This window comes from Vitis riparia, chromosome 11 (assembly GCF_004353265.1).
Source record: "Vitis riparia cultivar Riparia Gloire de Montpellier isolate 1030 chromosome 11, EGFV_Vit.rip_1.0, whole genome shotgun sequence".
Taxonomy (NCBI): Eukaryota; Viridiplantae; Streptophyta; class Magnoliopsida; order Vitales; family Vitaceae; genus Vitis; species Vitis riparia.
Genome location: NC_048441.1, coordinates 5092939 through 5115760, shown reverse-complemented (window position 1 = coordinate 5115760; position 22822 = coordinate 5092939). Strand labels below are relative to the sequence as shown.

Below are 22822 nucleotides of genomic sequence, written 5' to 3'. Positions count from 1 at the left end.
ATGGCTTTCAAGACTAAAGATGGCCTTTATAAATGGCTAGTGATGCCATTTGGGCTATCAAATGCGCCAAGCACTTTCATGTGATTGATGAACCAGGTTCTTTGTTCATTTATTGGAAAATTTGTGGTGGTTTATTTTGATGATATTCTCATCTATAGCAAGGACGAGGAAGAGCACTTATCACATCTCAATAAAGTTCTCTTAGCCTTACAAGCTAATAAATTATGTATCAATCTTAAGAAGTGTAGCTTTATGACTAGCCATCTTTTATTCCTTGGATTTATAATGGGAAAGGAAGGTATTCAAGTTGATGAGACGAAGGTAATGGCTATTTGAGAATGGCCAACTCCTAAAACTGTGCGTGAAGTGCAAAGTTTCCATGATTTAGTTACTTTTTATAGGCGTTTTATTTGAGGATTTAGTACAATCATGGCGCCCATTACCAATTGTTTGAAGAAAGGCCAGTTCCAATGGGGCAACGTGCAAGAAGACAACTTTGAAACGATAAAAGCAAAGTTGTGCACTCCCTAATTTTGAGAAAGTGTTTAAGGTTGAATGTGATGCATCGGTTATGGGAATTGGGGCTGTCTTATCTCAAGAGGGTCACCTAGTGGAATTTTTTAGTGAAAAGGTTAGTGAACCTCGACAAAAGTGGTCCGCTTATGAGCTTGAATTTTATACAGTTGTTTGGGCCTTAAAGCATTGGGAGCATTATTTGTTTCATCAAGAGTTTGTGCCATTTATGGATCATCAAGCTTTAAAGTTCATCAATTCTCAGAAGACAACGAATCGAATGCATGCTCGATGGATTTCCTTTTTATGGAAGTTCACTTTTGTTATCAAACATAAATCTGGCCAACAAAATAAAGTAGCTGATGCATTGAGTCGACGAGCCTCTTTACTAGCTACAATTAGTACTAAGGTGGTGGGGTTTGATTATTTGAAGGATACTTGTGCTGTTGATGAGGATTTTGGTGGCATATGAGCGCAAGGCAACAATAAGGAATTTGTTACTGACCTTCTTGTTCAGGGTGGATTTTTATTTCAAGGTACACAATTATGTATCTGTCGTTCGTTCTTTGCGTGAACATTTGATTACGGAATTGCATGTTGGCGAACTAGGAGGACATGTTGGCCGAGATAAAACAATCAGCTTGGTAGAGGAGAGATTTTATTAGCCCCAACTCAAATGGGATGTTGGCCGTTTTGTTTAGCGTTGCCCAGTGTATCAAAAAGCCAAGGGACAAGTTCAAAATACCGGTCTTTATACTCCTTTACCTATTTTAGAGACAATTTGGCAAGATTTAACTTTGGATTTTGTTCTTGGCCTCCTAAGAACTCAATGTGGAGTTGATTATGTTTTGGTTGTAGTTGACTGGTTTTCTAAGATGGTTCACTTCCTTCATTGTAAAAAGACTTTGAACACTTCTTATGTGGCCAATTTATTTTTCTGTGAAATTGTTCGCCTGCATGGCGTTCCTCGTTCAATAACTTCAAATAGGAATGTGAAATTCCTTAGTCATTTTTGGAGAACTCTGTGGAAATTATTTGACATTTCTTTGAAGTATAGTAGCACGAGCCATCCCTAGACCATTTGGCAAACTGAAGTGGCTAATCGCACTCTTGGCAATATGATATGATCTGTTAGTGGAGATAAACCAAAGCAATGGGATGTTGCCCTTCCACAAATTGAGTTTGCTTTTAATAGTAGGCCTAATTGTTCTACTAGTGTTCCAAGGCATACAGTGGATTTGATTCGTCTTCCCCTTTCTCATGATGTCAATCCTAACGCTGAGGAGTTCGTAGAGTGTATTCAACAGATTCATCAAGAAGTGAAGAAGAATTTAGAAGAGGCTAATCTTTGTTACAAAACTGTTGCAGATTGACATTGACGCCTTAAGTTGTTCAATGAAAGTGATCTAGTAATGGTCCATCTCTGCAAAAATCTTTTTCCTACTGGCACGTACAATAAACTTAAAGACAAGAAAATTGGTCCTTTCCGCGTTCTTCAGAAGATTGGAGATAATGCTTACAAGATTGATCTTCTAGCTAATATGAACATTTCCAATACTTTCAACGTTGTTGATATCTTTGAATACTTTCCCCCAAATGAGTTTTCTTTGTAGCCACAAAACTCGAGGACGAGTTTTCTTCAAGTGGAGGGGATTGATGCAGCACACAATCATCATTAGTTTCTATTTTAGATTAGTTTTTATTTTAGATTAGTTTTTATTTTAGATTAGTTTTTATTTTAGATTAGTTTCTATTTCCATTAGTTTTTATTTTTAGTTTCCTACATCATTAGTTTCTATTTTAGGTTAGTTTCTATTTTCTACATTATTAGTTTCTATTATAGGTTCATCATTAGTTTCTTATTTCTTTCCTAGTTTTCCTAGTTTCCAATTACCTTGGTTTCCTATTTCTAATTTCCTATTTCAGTTATTTCCTTTATTTTTGCATTACAAACATTATTTAAAGGCTCATTGTAATTGTTAGAGAGGAGTTCAATATAATTTTTCAGAATTATTCTCTAATTTTCAAATCCTATTATGATCTTTGTGTTTGTTTTCGAGTGTTTTTCTGTTTCGTTTTGAAACAAACCTTCCGTTGCACCAAAATCCGATTAAGTGTCACAAATAGCATCCCACACTTCTTTTGCTATTGGAATGAACAGAAATGGCTTTCCAATACTCGACTCCATTGAGTTGATGAGCCATGCTATTACCAAGGAGTTTTCAGATCTCCAACTCTTCAGATGTGGATCATTGTTTGCTGGTTTTTTCACCTCACCAGTCAAGTGACCAAGCTTCCCCTTTCCGTCAATTACGAGCTTCACCGTCTAAGCCCATTCCAAGTAGTTTTTTCCATTCAACTTGTTCACAGTCAATTGAAGAGAATTTGATGAAACAGCACAAGAGTGTTCTGCTTCATTAGATAATGCAGCAGAGTCATTTTGAATGCTCTCTACTGCATTCCCTGTAGTTGCCGAGCCTCTGCCAGCTCCGACTATAGCAGTTTTCACCATCAGAAACTTTGATTACACCAAAGCTTTGATACCATGAAAATTTTGAAATGGAAAGATTTCTTTTTTTTTTTGAAAATTGAAATTTGAAACTGATTATATCAAATAAATAGACTGAAATTTGAAATTTGCCACAAATTTCTCAACTACATTAGCTAACAAAACAAAACAACTAACTCCTAAAAATACGGAAACAAACAAATTTCCCTATCTTAAACAATTCAAATTTAAAATCCGAATTTTATTAAACAGAAAAAAGAAACTATAAATTCCTAACTTTCAGCTCCAGCTAACTCCTAACATTTCGACAATACAACCTAAATAAATAATCCCAAATTTCCTTGGCTGTAGGGAATTTAGCCAAGTGACTCTAATAGATTTTTTTTTTTTGATTGGAAATGACACAGAGATATATTGATAGAAAAAAAGTACAATAAGAAGGATGAGAAATCCTCCCGCCAAAGAAAACTAAACTACAAGAAATTACACTGTAAAATAAGTGAACTCTCTATAATGGACCATTCTTTATGGAGTACACATCGCTAACCAATCAAGTTGTAACACATTAAGGGGAGTCCCCTTAAAAACCTTGGAACAGAAAGCCCAAAGAGAAGCAAGGAAAACAATAGAATCCCAAAGATACTCTGAATTCCTTGCTTTATCCACAAAAATCCTCTCGTTTCTTTCCCACCACACAACCCGAATTAGAGCGATGCTCGCAGCTTGCCACAAAACTATCGCCCTCTTAGATGAACCAAAACCATTAAATTTGATGGACATCATGTCAAAGATGCTCGTCAGGGGGACTCAATCCATCTTAGCTAATTGAAATAATCTATGCCACAACCCAATCGTCAAGGAACAATGAAGGAAAAGGTGATCTGCTGATTCCACATGCTTCATGCACAGAATACAAATATCAGGACTAAGTGACTCTAATAGATTGCTCCACAGAGTTACTAATCCAAGTGATAATTTAGGAATTTTTTACCTCCCTATTGGAAAACCATACTGCATAATAATCTACTTCAGAATTTGTAGGTTTTTTTTTTTAGCCCCATATAGCTCTAGATATTCTTTCCTGTGAGCAACTTCTTCATCACATATGGCCAACAGACATAGTTGGCACTGGTTAGCTTCATACTAACAGTTTGAAGAGAATCTGAATTTCACTTTCCATTAACTCCAATTTTCAGAATGATTTCAAGGATAAAAGAAAGAGAAATTGAAAACAAAAGTGAAGGTGCCAAAATTGAGTTTTAGGAGAAAAAGAAACAAACCAGGCAGAAAACTACTCAAAATCAGAACTGCTTTGATGTTAAGAAAATAATATCAAACTGAGCAAAGAAAGAGAAGAGAGTTGAGAGACAAACAGAGAAAGATCATACACCAGTGTATTTTCCTATGTAAGTATGTACAGGGAAAACGTTCACATAGATGGTAAACCCCTATATCAAAGGAAACATATTCAATCTAGGATCATGGTTCAATTATATTCAGAAGGAATCTATCAGTCATGGTCCCATTATATTCACAAGGAATCTATTAATCATACACAATCAGCTTAGGATTATGGGTCAATTATATTCACATAATCAGCCCTGGATCATGGGTTAAACATAACAATACTAAAAAAATATTGAAAGTTTTAAACAATAAATCTTTAATTAAGGGATTCCTTTTTATTCAATGCTTTAGCATAATATTAATTTGTAGGGTTTAATTTCAGAAATGTTAACTAAAGTGAAATACATTATTAACAAAGCTGCAGTAGTAGGTATTGACACTAGGATGAGGGGTGAGTTTTGAAGTTTTATATGGCAGTGAAACAAAATTCTGAATGCTATCATGTTATGTAAGATTTCTTTGATTAGGATTTGAACTAGAGGTTCTGAATCTGGGAAAATTGTAATAATGATTATGTTAAAAATTTACTTAATAAACATATTAAATATCAAACCGTAAACAATTATGTTAAAAGTTATTGTAAACATTTTGTCTTAACGGTTGCATGATGGGTTTTCATCAATCAGTATGTTGTTTAATTTCCACTTTTTTACTGTATGTAGCCATTTTTGAGACTTTACTATCTTTTTAATTTCAGGAATTTTTGTGTTATTTATACTTGCATGTTTAACAGACTGGAATTGCTTACCTGTTGGCTTTGGAAAATGCAAACAACTTAACGGTATCTCCTATGGAAAATATCGAATATGATCGGTGGGTTCTTTTGACATTTTGATCTACTTATTGAGTAACTAGATTAATTATGGCCAAGTCAAATATCACTGGGTCTAGTATACTGATCTGTTGAAATTAAAACCAGAGTCCAATGCTTATATATAGGTGTGAGCAATTTTTGCTTAGACAGCAAGAGATGTTATGCTACAAAAGCACTGTAGGGGGGATTTTTGGTGAAATTTTGCTTTGGCTTTTGAGTTCCTCTGGGAAGTTCTAGCTTTCTGTGTATTGTAACTCACTAGGGGGTATTTTTTTTTGTTTTCCCTTCTAAGAAATACAGGTTTCAGTGTAGGCTGTTGTATGCTTTAATCTTCTTCATGCTTCTGAATGTTTGGTGATGTCAAAGCCCAAAGATCATTTTCAACTTTGTGTGAACTGGGGTGGAAAAGCTGGAGAAGATAAAACAATATTAAGTTTATAACCCAAAAGACTTAATGATCTAAATGAACAATTATCCTTCACAAGATGATCTTGTGAAAAAAAAAGATCGTTTTTTTTACATGAAAAGATTTTGAATTTTGTTAGTTGATTCTGGTCATGCAGAATCAGGATTCAGTTCCTGACGTCTTGTTCTCATCAATCATCAGTAACAGGTTGTGGATTCCTTTTAATCATGACTTCATGCCGGAAGGAGCAATACCTTCCTGAAGATTGCAGCCTATATAGAAAAATGTGATTTTGGCTGAAACGTTTTTCATTTTCTAAATTGAAACTTTACTTGAATTTAAGATAACTTTTAATTGATCTAGGGTCAGACTGTCTTCTAATATTTCTTAAGCATAAAATTTGTCATCTATAAATTAGGTTCTAAGAGAATTTGCATTTTTTTTTATGTAGGTCAGTATAAAATTTGAGTATGAGTAGTTTTAAGTGCAAAGATGAAGCTCTTGAATTTGACAAATATGATCACAGAAATGTACATGCTTCAGTTCTGATACCTTCTAAATGTTTCATATGCATATAAAAGTATTATAATATTTAGGTCAATAAACAGAGTTGTTTGTAATTTTCTTAAATGGATTACTCCTCTACTTTGTCCGGTTCTTGATGAGGTGATTCAGTTGTTGTTTCTATCATTTAGATGAGTCATCATTAGCAAATTTTGGTAATAATTGGCAGGGAAACTGGGTATTATCTTCACTAAAATGTGTGTTATCACCAATATGTTGCTTTTTCTCTTGTTTTAAAATATTGGTCTTCTAAGTCTTACTTTCTCTGCATGTAGGCTGATTGAAAATGGATATTTGGGTCTAAGAAATGGGATATTGGATCAATCAGCTATATTGCTTTCAAGCTACGGTTGTCTAACTTTTATGAACTGCAAGGTAAATTGTGGCTTCTTTTACTTGTAGTGACGTGGATGCTTAGTAATATCCTTGTAATCTCATAAACAAAAGATACATTCATTAATCTGTGGAGCTGGGTTTTGCTTTTGTGATGTTGACTCATATATTTCTATCTCGAACTTATGGTATTATTCTACTTGGTCTTATGTGACCCATAATTGGAGCATCATGCAGTTTTAAAGTGCATGCTACATTAATAACCCTATGAGAATCTCACAGGTCACAATAGTTTGTGCTATTTTCTAGAAGGTATAGTGATTAGTATCTTATGGGAAATTATTGAGTTTGGTTTGTTTGCATTAAAATGAAGTTGTTTTATAAGCTTAATATGTTTCAATAAACATATGCAGTACAATTCATGAAAGATTAACTGAATAACTACAGGGTAACAGAAGTGATAGAGGGAGAGAGTAAACAACTATCCAAAGTAGAACTTCTATCAGGTCTGTCAGACTCAGAAACATATTTACCTAAAGAAAAACCAACCAAATTCACCTTGGATTCCCTGAAGCTTAACAAATATTATCAAATACTAAAAGTTATATTAAAGTCAGGTTGATTCTGGGAAACATGGTCGATCAAAATTCAAGGATTTTTTTTGGAGATGGAACTAGGTCCTTAAAAGAGCTATGAATAAAATATGTTTTTCACCCATTTTGATGTTCGTCACCAAGAGTTTCTCGGCATATGTTGAGTCTCATATCTTTGGACTCAAAATTTGCTTGCATGGATTACCGTGGGAAAAAGGAAACTTTTACTGTAGGAAGGCATTGGCATATGCATCGAGTTTTAATGAATGTACTTTGGATAGCCTACATTTGCTGCATAATGGGGGCTATTAGAGATTATGGAGAGGAATTATTACTAGTCTGTTTCAATTAGTTCAATACTGGCATGACCATTGATGCTGAGATTTTATCCTTCTGAGAAGGTTGAAACATGGCTGCTGGCTCGAGTGTAACAAGACCTTCTCATTGAGGGGCTTTCTTGATTATTAATCCTAGTCCTCTTTGGAAGGTAGAGATTCTTAGTTGCAGATAAGGATTTATGCTCTTTCTTAAGATATTTCCTTCTTCTATTAACGCGCAGCAGTTTTTATTTATTTATTTTATTTTCTCAATTTTCTTTACCTTTCTAAGGGGCATCTCGTCATTTTTATTCTCTTTCTCTCTCTCTCTCTCTCTCTCTCTCTCTTCCCGTCCTCCCCAATCCTCTTATATCGACTTCCTAGCTCTTCAAGTGTGAAAAGTACTAATTTTTTTATTCAAGATTGGATTCAGCAGCTTTTGTGACCATTTTCATCCTTTTATATGGGGATGCCTTGATCAAATTTAAGTGAAAATAAGGATGAATGATCGATAAACTACTGCACTTATCTAGTGGTGAAGAGAATTTATTCTTAACCTATCATTTTAGATAGGTTTGAATTGGATTGATGCCATGATTTGATTTAAATGCATCATTTTCATGATGTAGAATGGTAACCTCACTTGATTTTCTAATTTATTCTGAACTTGTTTTCATAGATTTGCTTGAATTCCATATGCCATGGTTTGATTTACATGAATCAGTTTTCATGCTATAGAATGCTATTCTTAATTTTATTGTTCTAATTATAGTATTCTTTTATCATCCCTAACATTGCTACGCTATGTATTTTTACTACCTCTTAAATGTAATTAAAAAAAAAGGAAATTGCCTAATGAATATTGTAACATATTTAATTAGATTTTGGACTCCTGTATTGTTTGTTTGTTCTAGACTTTTGAAATATGTATGTTTTTATTAAGGTTATCTTTATGATGTGTTATTTCCTAACAACTTACATATGCAAGCACTCAAGAATCCAGTTTATCTTATGTAGACCAAAGAACACAAAGTTGTACGTCCAAAGTTGCTAAAGAACCAAGAAGCTGACATGTTGAAATCATTCAAGATACTCTTGGCACTTTCTGGTTTGAAGCATGCTTTGACAAATAATCCTGGATACAACAACCGAGTTGCTGAATGTGAAGAGGCTGCGAGAGTTCTTTTGCAGTATGATTCTTGACCCTTGTCATTGAGAACAAATTGAGTCTGAGTTCTTTTTTATGGTGGTCTTGCTTTAATCCTCCTTTACATGCATGTACCTCTTAGCTATGACATATTTTTATTTTCCTTTTCTTTTTATCAAAATAGATTTTATGGCACTAGATTTTAATTACTTTTTCGCCAAAGGTGATAGTTTGATGTTTGCAAGTAACTCATGGTAGTATGTGGTTTAAGATGCGAAAATTACTATCATTGATGAGGTTAGCAAAATGTGAAGGTGAAATAAAAAGTTGAGCTGAGTTGATAAACAAAAGTTGGAAATTTTTGCTTCTCAAACTTATTATGATTGGGTACTCTTGTGTTATAATATGTGGAATTTAAATCTCTCCTTGCAATGAAAACAAATGAAACAATTGGCTTATTTGTTGAACTTATGTGTTATAGCTCTCATTAGATAAAGGGAAAAACTTCCTAGTACTATCTATATATGGGGTTCCTCTTAACTATGTAGACATGTTTTAAAGTCATGAGGACTTCTTGGTCTAGAGTTGACAATATCTATATGGTTGAAAGTGAGTTGTTACAAATAGTATCAGAGCTAGTCTTCAACTTCAGTGTGAGAATTTGTTTGGTCCTGTAAGGGGTGTTTTCTGTTTGGCCCTACAATCTTGTGGGACACAATGAAGACTTCACGACTATATGAGGGGATAATTATGATATCCCACATTGGATAAGAGAGAAACTTCTTGGCATTATATATCTATGAGTTCCTCTTAACCATGTAAACATGTTTTAAAGCTGTGGGAACTCTTTGGGATTAAAGCAGACAATATTTACATAGTTGAGAGTGAGTTGTTACAAAGCCAAACTCAAAAATTGTTTGGGCATCGTAAGAATTTGAAAGCAATGAAAGACAACTTATTTAATAGAAACCCATGTAGCATGGACAAAAAAATGATGGATGTTTGTATCTAAAATATGGATATTGTGGCATAAAACATATGAAAATGAACTTGATAGAAAACATCATGAGGAATAATAGAAAACGACTTTAGAAGAGGTTGACACTGACATAATGTTGTGGTTAGACTTTATGAATTGGATGGGTTTCACAAACCAATATGAGTGGGCCATGTGACTCTTCCTCTCTCTCTAGCAAACCCTACATAGGACGGTAATACATATAAAGGTGCACATCATTTGATCTTGCTTTCTTCTAAGTCTCACATAATAATACTAGTTTAGGCTTGGTATGTTTAGACCAAATGGATTTAGTCATATAAGCTTTCACTTCATTGAAAAGAGGTTGACCATGTGGAAAAGATGGTAGTTCTCTAAAGGTGGGAGGCTTGCTCTCAAAAGCACCCTTTCAAACTTGCTTGTCTATCAAACGTCTTTTTTTTTGTCAAGTCCACAAAAGTAAGCCTAAAGCTTGAGAAAATTCAAAGGGGCTTCTTGTGGAGTGGAGGTTCTTCGGAGAATAAGTTGCATCTAGTGAGATGAGATATTGCTTGTATAGAGCAATTTGATGGAGGTCTTGGTATTAGAAAGCTTTCCTTTCTCAATAAGGTGCTTTTGGGAAAGTGGTTGTGGAGGTTTGCTTCTAAAAATGAGTCACTTTGGAAAAGGGTTGTTGTTGGGAAGTATAGGGAGAAGGAGGGGGATTAGTGTACAAGGGAAATTAGGGATGGCTATGGAGTTGGTTGTGGAAGGCCATTAGGAGTGGGTGGGAAATCATTAGTTGAAGAACCTCTTTCAATGTGGGAAATAGTAAAAGGTTGAAGTTCTAGAATGATATTTGGTATGGTGATTCAATTGTAAGAGAATACTTTTCCTCTTTATATTCCATTTCCTTGACAAAGGAAGTTTGGGGGCTGATGGTTGGGACCCCCATGAAAATGGAGGGATTTCAAATCCCTATTTCTCAAGAAATCTGTTGAAATTTGGCATTCAAAGTTAGGGTTTTTTAATTTAGGAAAGTATTTTAGGAATAAAGAAGGAGAGATCATTTAGGATGATTCAGTTTCCTAATTTTAGGAGAGAATCAAGCTAGATTGATTTTTCTTATTCAATCAGTTGTGTATATATATGTGTATGGTGTGTACCTAAATAATCAATAAAGGAATTCAGAAATTCTTCATGGTATCAGAGCCAGTTTTCTGAAACCCTAATCCCTTCTGGCCACCTCGTATTCAGGCCATCATTCATTTCGGCCAAATCTCTCTGGCCATCTCTCAATCCGACCATCTCTCATTCCGGTCATCAGTCCCTGTTCTCATAGCCAAGGGAGAAAACGCTTTCCGATCGGTAATCGTCGTCAGAAAAACATTCACCGCCGGCGAACTTTTCCGGCGAACTTTTCCGGCGACGGTTTTTTTTTCACACCGCAAGGAGCGTCTGGAGGAGATCTACAACTTTTCCAAAAACACCGGAGCCAGAAAACCATCCACGCGCCGCCCACGCGCGTTTTTCCGGCCGGCGACTGCATCTCACGCGCCGGCGCGTGAGCCACTTTCCGGCGACGCGCTTCCTACTCCAAGATCGCCTGACGCCGACCAGCCACCCTACGTACCTGTTTCTGCCATCCAAGCCCTGCACGTGCCTCTTTTGGGGTCTTTTTGCCTCCGCGAGCCCTCCGATCAGCTTTTCCGACGTCCTCCGGCTATTTTTCCTCAACTCCAATCCCTGCACGTGCCTTGGGAAGTGTTCTTCTACCTTTCCGGTCCATGACGAAATACGGAATGGCATCATCACAAGTATCCAGCGTCACGTCACCAGAATTAGGAGGCAGATCTGAAATTCCAAACCTTGGTGGTAGTGATTCCTCTCCTATTCTCATCACAGGACACAAATTAAATGGCCATAACTACTTACAGTGGTCACAATCTGTGTTGCTGTTCATTTGCGGTAAAGGAAAGGATGAGTACCTCACTGGAGAAGCAGTCATGCCAGAAACTACAGAACCGGGTTTCAGGAAGTGGAAGATTGAAAACAGCATGATCATGTCATGGCTTATCAATTCCATGAATAATGACATAGGTGAAAATTTCTTGCTGTTTAGGACTGCAAAGGACATATGGGATGCAGCCAAAGAAACTTACTCAAGTTCTGAAAATATTTTAGAACTTTTTCAGGTTGAATCAGCCCTACATGACTTCCACCAAGGAGAGCAGACAGTTACTCAGTATTACAACACACTCACAAGGTATTGGCAGCACCTTGACTTATTCGAGACTCACTCATGGAAATGTCCTGATGATGCAGCAACATACAGGAAAATTGTGGAACAAAAGAGACTGTTCAAGTTTTTCCTAGGACTAAACAGGGAATTGGATGATGTTAGAGGCCGAATCATGGGCATTAAACCCCTGCCAAGTCTCAGGGAGGCTTTTTCAGAGGTTAGGCGTGAAGAAAGTAGAAAGAAAGTGATGATGGGATCCAAAGAGCAACCTGCCCCAACATTGGATGCCTCTGCCCTTGCGACTCGGTCATTTAATAGTAGTGGTGGAGATCGTCAGAAACGGGATAGGCCTTGGTGTGATTATTGTAAGAAACCAGGCCATTATAAGGAGACTTGCTGGAAGCTTCATGGCAAACCAGCTGATTGGAAACCAAAGCCACGGTCTGACAGAGATGGCAGAGCACACGTGGCTGCCAACTCTGAGAGCACCTCTGTTCCCGAGCCGAGTCCATTCAACAAAGAGCAGATGGAGATGCTACAGAAACTATTAAGCCAGGTTGGCAGTGGCAGTACTACCGGTGTAGCCTTCACTGCTAATCGAGGAGGAATGAAGTCGTGGATAGTGGACACAGGTGCTTCTGATCACATGACAGGAGATGCTACCATTCTTCAAAATTACAAGCCAAGTAATGGTCATTCATCCGTCCATATTGCTGATGGTTCAAAGTCAAAAATTGCCGGGACAGGTTCTATAAAACTTACTAAAGACTTGTATCTTGACTCTGTTCTCCATGTTCCAAACTTGGATTGTAATCTTTTGTCCATTAGCAAATTGGCCCGTGATCTCCAATGTGTTACTAAATTTTATCCAAACTTGTGTGTTTTTCAGGACTTGAAATCGGGGAAGATGATTGGCAGTGCTGAACTGTGTTCCGGGCTCTACCTCCTCTCATGTGGTCAATTCTCAAACCAAGTTTCTCAAGCAAGTTGCGTACAGTCTCAGAGTATGTTAGAGTCTTTCAATTCTGTGTCAAATTCTAAGGTCAATAAAGATAGTGAGATTATAATGTTACACTATCGCCTTGGTCATCCTAGCTTTGTTTACCTTGCAAAATTGTTTCCCAAATTATTTATCAATAAAAATCCAGCATCTTATCACTGTGAAATTTGTCAGTTTGCAAAGCATACTCGAACAGTCTATCCTCAAATCCCATACAAACCTTCGACTGTTTTCTCTCTAGTACATAGTGATGTGTGGGGTCCCTCCCGGATAAAAAATATTTCTGGCACTCGATGGTTTGTGACATTCGTTGATGATCATACACGGGTAACATGGGTTTTCCTTATGAAAGAAAAGTCAGAGGTCGGGCACATTTTTCAAACCTTCCATCTTATGGTTCAAAATCAATTCAATTCCAAAATTCAAGTCCTCAAGTCAGATAATGCAAAGGAATACTTTACTAGTAGTCTCAGTACTTATCTTCAAAATCACGGCATTATCCACATAAGTTCTTGCGTTGACACCCCACAACAAAATGGGGTGGCTGAACGCAAGAATAGACATCTCTTGGAGGTTGCCCGGTGCCTTATGTTTTCCTCTAATGTTCCAAACTATTTCTGGGGGAAGCTATTCTCACAGCTACTTATTTGATTAACCGTATGCCATCCAGAGTGCTTACCTTTCAATCCCCACGTCAACTTTTCTTAAAACAATTTCCTCACACCCGTGTAGCCTCTTCTGATTTACCACTCACAGTATTTGGTTGCACGGCATTCATTCATGTGTATCCTCAAAATCGTAGCAAATTTGCTCCTCGAGCGAATAAGTGCATTTTCCTAGGGTATTCTCCAACCCAAAAAGGGTACAAATGCTATTCTCCAACCAACAAAAGATTTTACACCACCATGGACGTCTCTTTCTTTGAACATGTATTCTTCTATCCCAAATCTCATGTTCAGGGGGAGAGCATGAATGAACATCAAGTTTGGGAGTCTCTTCTTGAGGGTGTACCTTCTTTTCACTCAGAGTCACCAAATCCTTTTCAATTCGCGCCCACTGAGTTGTCCACACCCATACCGTCATCAGTCCAGCCATCTCCTATGACCATCCAGTCTCCCATGCCTATTCAACCTATAGCCCCACAACTTGCTAATGAGAACTTACAAGTTTACATCAGGAGAAGGAAAAGACAGGAATTAGAGCACGGATCACAGTCAACATGTGACCAATATATTGACTCCAATTCAAGTCTTCCTGAAGAGAACATAGGTGAGGATAGGGCTGGAGAGGTGTTAATTCCCAGCATTGATGATTCTACTCTGCCGATTGCATTGAGGAATGGTGTTAGGAGATGTACAGATCACCCAATTGGGAATTATGTTACATATGAAGGGCTATCACCATCTTACAGAGCATTTGCTACTTCTCTTGATGATACTCAGGTTCCCAACACAATACAAGAGGCATTAAAAATTTCAGAATGGAAGAAGGCAGTACAAGATGAGATTGATGCACTTGAGAAGAATGGGACGTGGACTATCACAGATTTGCCGGTTGGGAAGAGGCCCGTGGGGTGCAAGTGGATTTTCACCATAAAATACAAAGCAGATGGATCAGTCGAGAGATTCAAGGCTCGTTTGGTAGCTAGAGGGTTTACGCAATCCTATGGGATAGACTATCAGGAGACTTTTGCTCCTGTTGCAAAACTGAACACTATCAGGATTCTTCTCTCATTGGCTGTCAATCAAGATTGGTGCTTGCAACAACTGGACATAAAAAATGCGTTTCTAAATGGTGACCTAGAAGAGGAAGTCTACATGGAAATACCACCTGGTTTCGAAGGAAGTATGGCAAAGAATCAGGTTTGCAAACTCCAAAAATCCTTGTACGGCCTTAAACAATCTCCCCGAGCCTGGTTTGATAGATTCACAAAAGCAGTCCTGAAGCTGGGCTACAAACAAGGTCAGGCTGATCATACTCTATTTGTCAAGAAGTCTCATGCCGGGAAAATGGCCATATTGATAGTCTATGTTGATGATATTATTCTATCTGGGAATGATATGGAGGAATTACAGAATTTGAAGAAGTATTTGTCAGAGGAGTTTGAAGTTAAAGACCTTGGAAATTTGAAATATTTCCTTGGTATGGAAGTGGCTAGATCAAGGAAGGGAATTGTAGTCTCTCAAAGAAAATACATACTCGATCTTCTTAAGGAGACCGGTATGCTTGGATGCAAACCAATTGATACTCCTATGGATAGTCAGAAGAAACTTGGTATCGAGAAAGAAAGTACACCGGTAGATAGGGGGAGATATCAGCGGCTCGTCGGGCGCTTGATTTATCTCTCACACACTCGGCCAGATATTGGCTTTGCAGTGAGTGCTGTAAGTCAATTCATGCACAGCCCCACTGAGGAACACATGGAAGCAGTCTACAGGATTCTTAGATATTTAAAAATGACACCAGGGAAAGGTCTATTCTTCAGAAAGACAGAGAACCGTGACACTGAAGTATACTCAGATGCGGATTGGGCAGGAAACATCATTGACAGGCGGTCCACTTCTGGATATTGTTCTTTTGTTTGGGGAAATCTTGTTACCTGGAGGAGTAAGAAGCAATCCGTTGTAGCCAGAAGTAGTGCAGAAGCTGAGTACAGAGCTCTTGCACAGGGAATCTGTGAAGGGATTTGGATAAAAAGGGTTCTTAGTGAACTGGGGCAAACGAGTTCATCTCCAATTCTGATGATGTGTGATAATCAGGCAGCTATAAGCATAGCAAAGAACCCCGTGCATCATGACAGGACCAAGCACGTTGAGATTGACAGACACTTCATCACAGAGAAGGTGACTAGTGAGACGGTTAGATTGAACTATGTTCCTACCAAGCACCAAACCGCAGACATCCTCACCAAAGCTTTACCTAGGCCTAACTTTGAAGACTTAACTTGCAAGCTGGGATTATATGATATATATTCTCCAGCTTGAGGGGGAGTGTTGAAATTTGGCATTCAAAGTTAGGGTTTTTTAATTTAGGAAAGTATTTTAGGAATAAAGAAGGAGAGATCATTTAGGATGATTCAGTTTCCTAATTTTAGGAGAGAATCAAGCTAGATTGATTTTTCTTATTCAATTAGTTGTGTATATATATGTGTATGGTGTGTACCTAAATAATCAATAAAGGAATTCAGAAATTCTTCAAAATCTAAATGATTGGGAGTTACAAAGGGAGTTTCTTTCAAGACTTGAAGGAAAAGTGGTGAGAAGGAATGAAGATGATAGGCTAGATTCGTCGGATGCTGAGAAGAGCCAGTTTCTAGTCAAATCCTTCTACTCCTTTATGAGGCAGGAAAGAGTAGTTACTTTCCCCTCAAAGGCTATTTGGAACTCATAGGTTCCAACCAAATTTTTTTGTGTGGAAAGTTTCATGGGGAAAGGTTTTGACATTGGATAAACTGCAGAGAAGAGTATGGCACTTGGTGAGCTGATGTTTTCTGTGTGGAGGGGGAAGTGACTGTTAACCACATTCGAGCTTGAGACTTACGGAGTTTGGCATTCTCCTTGTTTGGGGTAGAGCGGGTGATGCCTTGGTCGGTAAAAGAGATTCTATTGTGGTGGCATGGTTCTTTTGTTGGTAAAAAGAGAAAGAAGGCTTGGAGGGTTATCTCATTATGTGTTTTTTGGACTTTATGGAAGGAGAGGAACTAAAGATCTTTTGAAAGCAAAGAAATGTCTGTTTATTCGCTTGTTTTATCCTTTCTTTGTAATCTTTTGTTATAGGTAAGGGTGTACATTGATAGAGGCTCCCTAACCATGGTAGATTTTCTAGATTGGTTAGGTTCGTCTTGATGGGGCGTTTGTTATTTGTTGCCCTTTTTGTTGCTTTCTTGGCTTCCTTTCTATATGACTTGTGTACTTTGGTGCGCATTATAAATATTTTTTTTGTTTGCCTATCAATATACATATACATGTATGTATATGTATCATTAGAATTGTTTAACTGAATCAGTATATTCAGACACAACTAAAACCCTATCAAAAATATATTTAGGGTAATGTCATGGACTTAGGTTTCTACTAAGTATCCATGGGGCACTTAATGTATAACCTAAAGAAAAGTCATGTTTGTTGTTGCTAATTCAGCATTTCCCCAACATGTGCTAGACAAAATCTAGCTAATGCGAAATCTGAACACTGAGTGGAAAATGTAGAAACTTCACAAGCCAAACATCTTAAAATGCCTTGGAGCTGTCAACTCAAGGGTGGCATGGTAGGTGGGTTTTTACCTATTTATAGGCTTCATTGGAAAACTCTAGAATCCCTTGGATTCTTGGAGACTCTACCAAACCTTCCTATAACTGCTACAACATATAACACTTTGGGGGAATTTTTAGATTTTCCTTCTCTCTTTGAGTTTCATAATATTTCACATCTTTCCAAAATATTCCAATCCTTAAACCTGCAAATCTATAGATTGTTTTAACAGCTTCTACCAAGCTCCAGTGTAGGTTCTAAGCAGTCCTGATTGCAGTTTCTTAACAACTTGGAACACTGTCTAGAACCTTCTTCCCCTATATACAAGTGGCAGGATTATTTGGGCAGGATGTGAGAGTAATCTTTTTCTTAATGCATAGGTATACTGATATACCCATTATGCTTGGGCCATTTCCTTGTTTTTGGGCTTTTTTTTTTTTTTTTATATACAACATGCAAATTCTTGTTCATCCTCACTCCATCTGGAATTTTCATTTCAAGGTTACAGCTGTCTTCTCTATGTGCAAGGGAAGGAAGGGTTCTCTCAAGTTAGAATTAAAATATTTATAGCATAGTAGCTATCCATTTAAGACTATTAATTATAATAGATTTATGGTACTTTTTTGCCATTTGGTTCCACAGTGCTTCTGGGAATGATAAACTGGAGCCTCTTTTGTCCAATGGTCAGTATATTTCTGATCCTCTTTTTAATATGTTTTGGATTTCATACACTTGTTGCTCGAAAATAACCTGATTGCTTTTCTTTTTATATCAAATAGTTGAACCAGAGGCATATGAAGCTCATAAGGTAATCCCTCATATGAACATTTAGTTTATGTTTTGACGAAGATAAATATTCATGGCAGTTCTGTTTCATTCACAATTTACACATTCCAATTATTGCATGCCTTCTAATAAATAGATGTATATACATTAATACGTATAATGAGATAAATAGATGCACAAAATTTTACATACATCTCCTTGGGATTATTTAAAACTATCAGCAAGGTTTCATGGTAATTATTGGAAAGGATTCATGTTTCTCACCATCAAATAATAGTTGAGAGGATATTGTATAATTTTTGGTTTTGTTTTTCAAAAAAGATCTGGGCATCTAAGTAAATTTTTTTACAATAATGTAAATATAAATAGCTTGTATTTTTTTTTAAATTTTTTTCTTGAACATTTTAGATTGTAAGTCTTTGTTAACAAGATTTTAAGAAGTCAAACAGTTTCTCTTTGTGTAGACAATTTTATTGTTCAAGTAAGAGCTGCATGCCTCAAGTAATAAAGAGAAAGGCATGCATGTGCTTGGTGCTGGCTATGTTGCTACTCTTCACAATAAGTACCTCCCTCAGTGGGGCCCACCGGCCTTCCGCTGTTGGTCTCTGTTGAACCTGCACCAATGGAGATCGAAGGTTTCCCCCTGGCCCACTGTCTCTGATTATTAGTCAAGAAAAAGGGTGAATAATAGGCAATCAATGAAAAAGGAGAGAGATTGAGAGAGATAGAGAGAGAGGGAGGGAGGGAGGGAGAGAGAGAGTATGTGTATTTATTGGTCAACTCTAGTTTACGGAGAGTTGAACCCTGATTTTTAATCATGTAATGAGCTTTGGTGAGCATAGGAATTGTTGTGTTTGTAGCAATTACTAGATATGCCATGTTTACCAAGAATATGGGTTTGCCGTCTTTTGGAGAATGTATCTTTAGATGCAATTCATGTTTTAAAAGGCTATTGAAGCTTATGCCTCAAGACGTATGCCTCGAGGCTTGCCTCAAGGCTAAAGGCAAGGCTCTACAAATTAGCCTTGAGGCTATAGCCTCAGTTAAGGTAATTGAGGCTTAAGCTGCCCTTTCGAGGTTTATAGCTTTGAGGCTATAGCCTCAAGGCTGTTGAGGCCTAAACCTCAAATATCCAAAGGGTTTTTGGCCTTTATGGACTTTTGGTATATATTTTATAATAGGCTTAAGTGTCAATATTCAATGAGTTATAATGGGTTCTATCATTTATGCATTTGTGGACTTTTGATATAGATTTCATGAATTTTGTATTGGGTTCCCACTTGGTTAAACCCTTAAGAAAAAAAGGGCTTACTTAACTTCAGTTAACTTTTAAAATGGAAGGGAAAAAAAGATTGAGAAGAGTAAGGGACTTGTTGACACTCCCATTGATTGATCTCATATATAATCTAACTATTGATGGATAAAATAAAGATACCACTAGAATTGGTGGATGAAGAAGATGGATGGGTGGATATTAACACAATTGAGGATGATATTATTACAATTGGATATTATTATATTTCTTGAAGGATCCTAGCGATAGTAACAGTAATTTTGAAAATTATTTGGTAAAACCATGAGAGCTAAATTTAATGAAAGAAAAAGGAACTAAATTAGAACTATTGACAATGAAAAATAAACCATGGGAGAGAGCTAAATATTACAAGAGAAAAAGGAACTAAATTAGAATTATTAACAGTGAAAAATAATTAATTTTATCATTATGAAGTTTGTCTTTTTTATTATTCAATTTTATTGTGATTTTATGAGTATTTTCTTTAAAAAAAAAAAATTGATAATTTTTTATTATTTATTTGTTGAAATTGACGCTTGTGCCTCATTCCACCTCAAGGCTTATGCCTTGCCTCATTTAGGCAAAACGCCTCAAGACCGCCTTTAGCCTTTTAAAACATTGGACGCAATCATAAGATGGGTCGGTTATTGCTCTGCTTTTGGGCTATACAGCAGGCTCATTCGTTCACAACAAATTATCTGTCAAAATACATACAAGCATTTGATTTGGATTAATTTGAGTTCTATTTCCATATTCTGTTACAAAGTTATCAGTTTGCAGTCTTCTTAAACGTAAATTGTGTTCCACAATTTGGCAGGGGAAGTTAGAAGCCACATTAGCTAGAAGAGCAGAGCATTATTTTTCAGAAAATATGCGGGTTATCAAAGGTATTTCTCTTTTGATGTGCTCTCACTAGCTTCTCTCAACTTTTCTTGTGCCAGAGATGCCCCCTCTTGCTTAGTGCTTTACTAACTTGCATCTTATTGATTATTATTATTAATTTTTTTAATCAGAATTTGCATCTTACTGATTATGAGTGATAATTATTTCAGGATTAGAAGCATGGGCTTCTGGAAATTTGGAAGATTTTGGAAAGCTTATCACAAGCTCTGGTCTAAGTTCTATTAAGAACTATGAATGTGGTATGTCCTGATTTTCATTGTTTATAGCCGTTCTTTTCTCCATTTTTTTTTCAAATTTCCCTTTTTGCTCTTTGAGTAATAAATAAGTAAACTGACAAATTATTTTATTGAGTTGAGTCAGGCTTAGGCAAGCAATCTTCAAGTTCAGGTTGAACTTTGGTTGACTGTAAACCCAACCCTATTTGCTTAAGTTGCACCCGTAATCTTATGTGGTCTTTCCTTTATTGATGAACTTAGAGATTCCAATTGGAGGTTTTTGATATTCTAGTATTTCATGATTTTATTTATTTATCTTTTGTTAGAGCATGATATGTGATAGGGGGGGTTTGGTGGTGTGGTCTTTAGAGCATTCCAAATGCTAACAGCTTCAGACCATCCTAAGAAGTGGAGCAATATAAGTTCTCCTATTGTTTAGTGGTTATAAATGCTCATAATCTTAAGATGTTATAAATGATGAGGACTGTGTGATTGTTCAGGTGCTGAACCGTTGATACAACTGTATGAGATACTCGTGAGGGCACCTGGAGTATATGGAGCACGGTTCAGTGGGGCTGGGTTCAGAGGGTGCTGTATCGCCTTTGTAGATGCTAGCCGTGCAGTTGAAGCGGCATCGTTTGTGAGGGACGAGTATTATAAGCTGCAGCCTGCGTTGGCCAGCCAGATAAACCCTGACAACGCTGTATTGATATGTGAAGCAGGCCACTCTGCCCGTGTCCTTTAACTTCATCCATCAACTCCTCTCTCATTGGGTCTTTCATGAAATTGCACTACATATCATTCATTCAATTCATTCTATTGAATATATTCAGACCCTTTGACTGTGAGTTTAGCTTATTACAAATTCTGGGCAAGGATATTGATTGAAGGTAGAACCTCAAATGGTGTATCGCTCACACGAATAATTATGATCACTTGAAAATTTCCTTTCAATGACACCGCAAAGCCGGAGGCCAAGGGCACCATGTTCATTTCATGTCAAACTCGAGAATCCAATATATGAATGATTTAACTAACAAATCTATCATGTAGTTAGCTGGCTACTACCTCCAAATTAAGTTAAAATTTAAAACAATAATTGAAACATAATTCAATAGTTAAAATTTTTTGATCCAAAACTAATTAAAGTATCTCAACAATAAATTCTAATATTATCCCAAACACTATAAATAGAAAGTTCTAAAAACCGTAACTGAATTTAGTCTTATTTCAACTCTAAAGCTGCTTATAATAGAAACACACTTTCTATTTTGACACCTCCTTACCATTGTCATTTTTACCTACAAATTGGTACAATGGAGAAGGGTAAATTTGATAGCTTATTAAGGAAAAATAGCTCAATAAAAAAGATTAAATATGTTATAGATTTAAATTTAGGGAGATATCCTATTTTTATAGAAATTAATTAGTAATTGAACTCATTTAATTTAACAATTAAATTTATTTTTTTTGAAAATTAGACATTTTAGATTTAAAGATAGAATAATATGATATACTTTGTTCATATTCAAAAGAATTTCATAAACAAATATTTTACTTTGTTCACCAGTAATAATACTACATACCTAAATAGGACTTATATTATGTGACTAGTCTTAAATTGTTTCTCTTACTAATGGATAGAATAATTTCCAATCAACTATATACTAAAGGCTAATAACATTCTTATTAGATAGGGTTAATCATACCCCTATTAAGGGTAATGAAGGTCAACAACTTATCCTCTCTAAACCATGGTCATTAATAATTAGAGTTTAAATATCATTATAATAAATTAAAATGTAAAATCCACTTGTATAATAATCAAACAAATCATATGATATTTCCAATTTATTCTATAAATTGTGGAACAAATAAAAGTATCTTTCTAAAAAATATTACTTGATTCACTTAAGGGAATTAAAACATTTTGATGCTTAAAAAAAAAAAAAAAAAACCATGGACAAAGAATTATTGTGGACTTGCATTTTTCATGTGCATTCCCACTTAATGGCGAGACTCGTTTTTATTTGTGAAATTTTGATTTTTTTTTAAATTTAATTTTTGAAAAATGAAATTATTATTTATTTTTAAAAGGAAAAAAAAACCTTAGTAGGATTCCTTTTTGAATATAAAGGTATATTTTATGAAAAATTTAGTCTAAGTTTAAGGGTTAGATTACTTATTGGGAAAGTATCATAGGGTAACATCTTTTTAAGCCCTTAAAATGTCTCTACTAAACAAGTGGAATGAATTCTGATAATTGACTAATAAATCATGGATACCAAAAAAGCAAAAGTAAAAAAACATATTCAACTAGGCATCGTGACAAAAGACAAAGGAATGATGGTGGATACATGATCTATGTGCCTACGAATATCAAGGTGAACCCAAGCCAAGCAAGTAGAGAAGATAAAGAGATAAACATGCTCAACAAGAGAATTAACCAATAATATATATAGGACTTGCCTTAGAGATGCTAAAACAGGACATCAAGCATATGCAAGAAAGAATGAATTAATTGAGAAGGTTAGTAAAAGATTTATAAAAAAA

At 36.1% G+C, this 22822-nt stretch overlaps 1 protein-coding gene across 1 annotated transcript in view; it reads left to right on the top strand.

Annotated features, from left to right (window-relative positions):
- Nucleotides 1–21273, top strand: part of LOC117925002 (galacturonokinase) — a 71478-nt gene extending 50205 nt beyond the window's left edge. Inside the window, exons 7-14 of the mRNA XM_034843779.1 lie at nucleotides 5163–5242; nucleotides 6489–6588; nucleotides 8474–8646; nucleotides 17714–17754; nucleotides 17851–17879; nucleotides 19969–20038; nucleotides 20204–20293; nucleotides 20770–21273. Coding sequence (XP_034699670.1) covers nucleotides 5163–5242; nucleotides 6489–6588; nucleotides 8474–8646; nucleotides 17714–17754; nucleotides 17851–17879; nucleotides 19969–20038; nucleotides 20204–20293; nucleotides 20770–21014 — 828 coding nt within the window. The 3' untranslated portion in view covers nucleotides 21015–21273. The remainder of the gene's footprint in view (nucleotides 1–5162; nucleotides 5243–6488; nucleotides 6589–8473; nucleotides 8647–17713; nucleotides 17755–17850; nucleotides 17880–19968; nucleotides 20039–20203; nucleotides 20294–20769) is intronic.
- Nucleotides 21274–22822: the final 1549 nt, after the last annotated feature.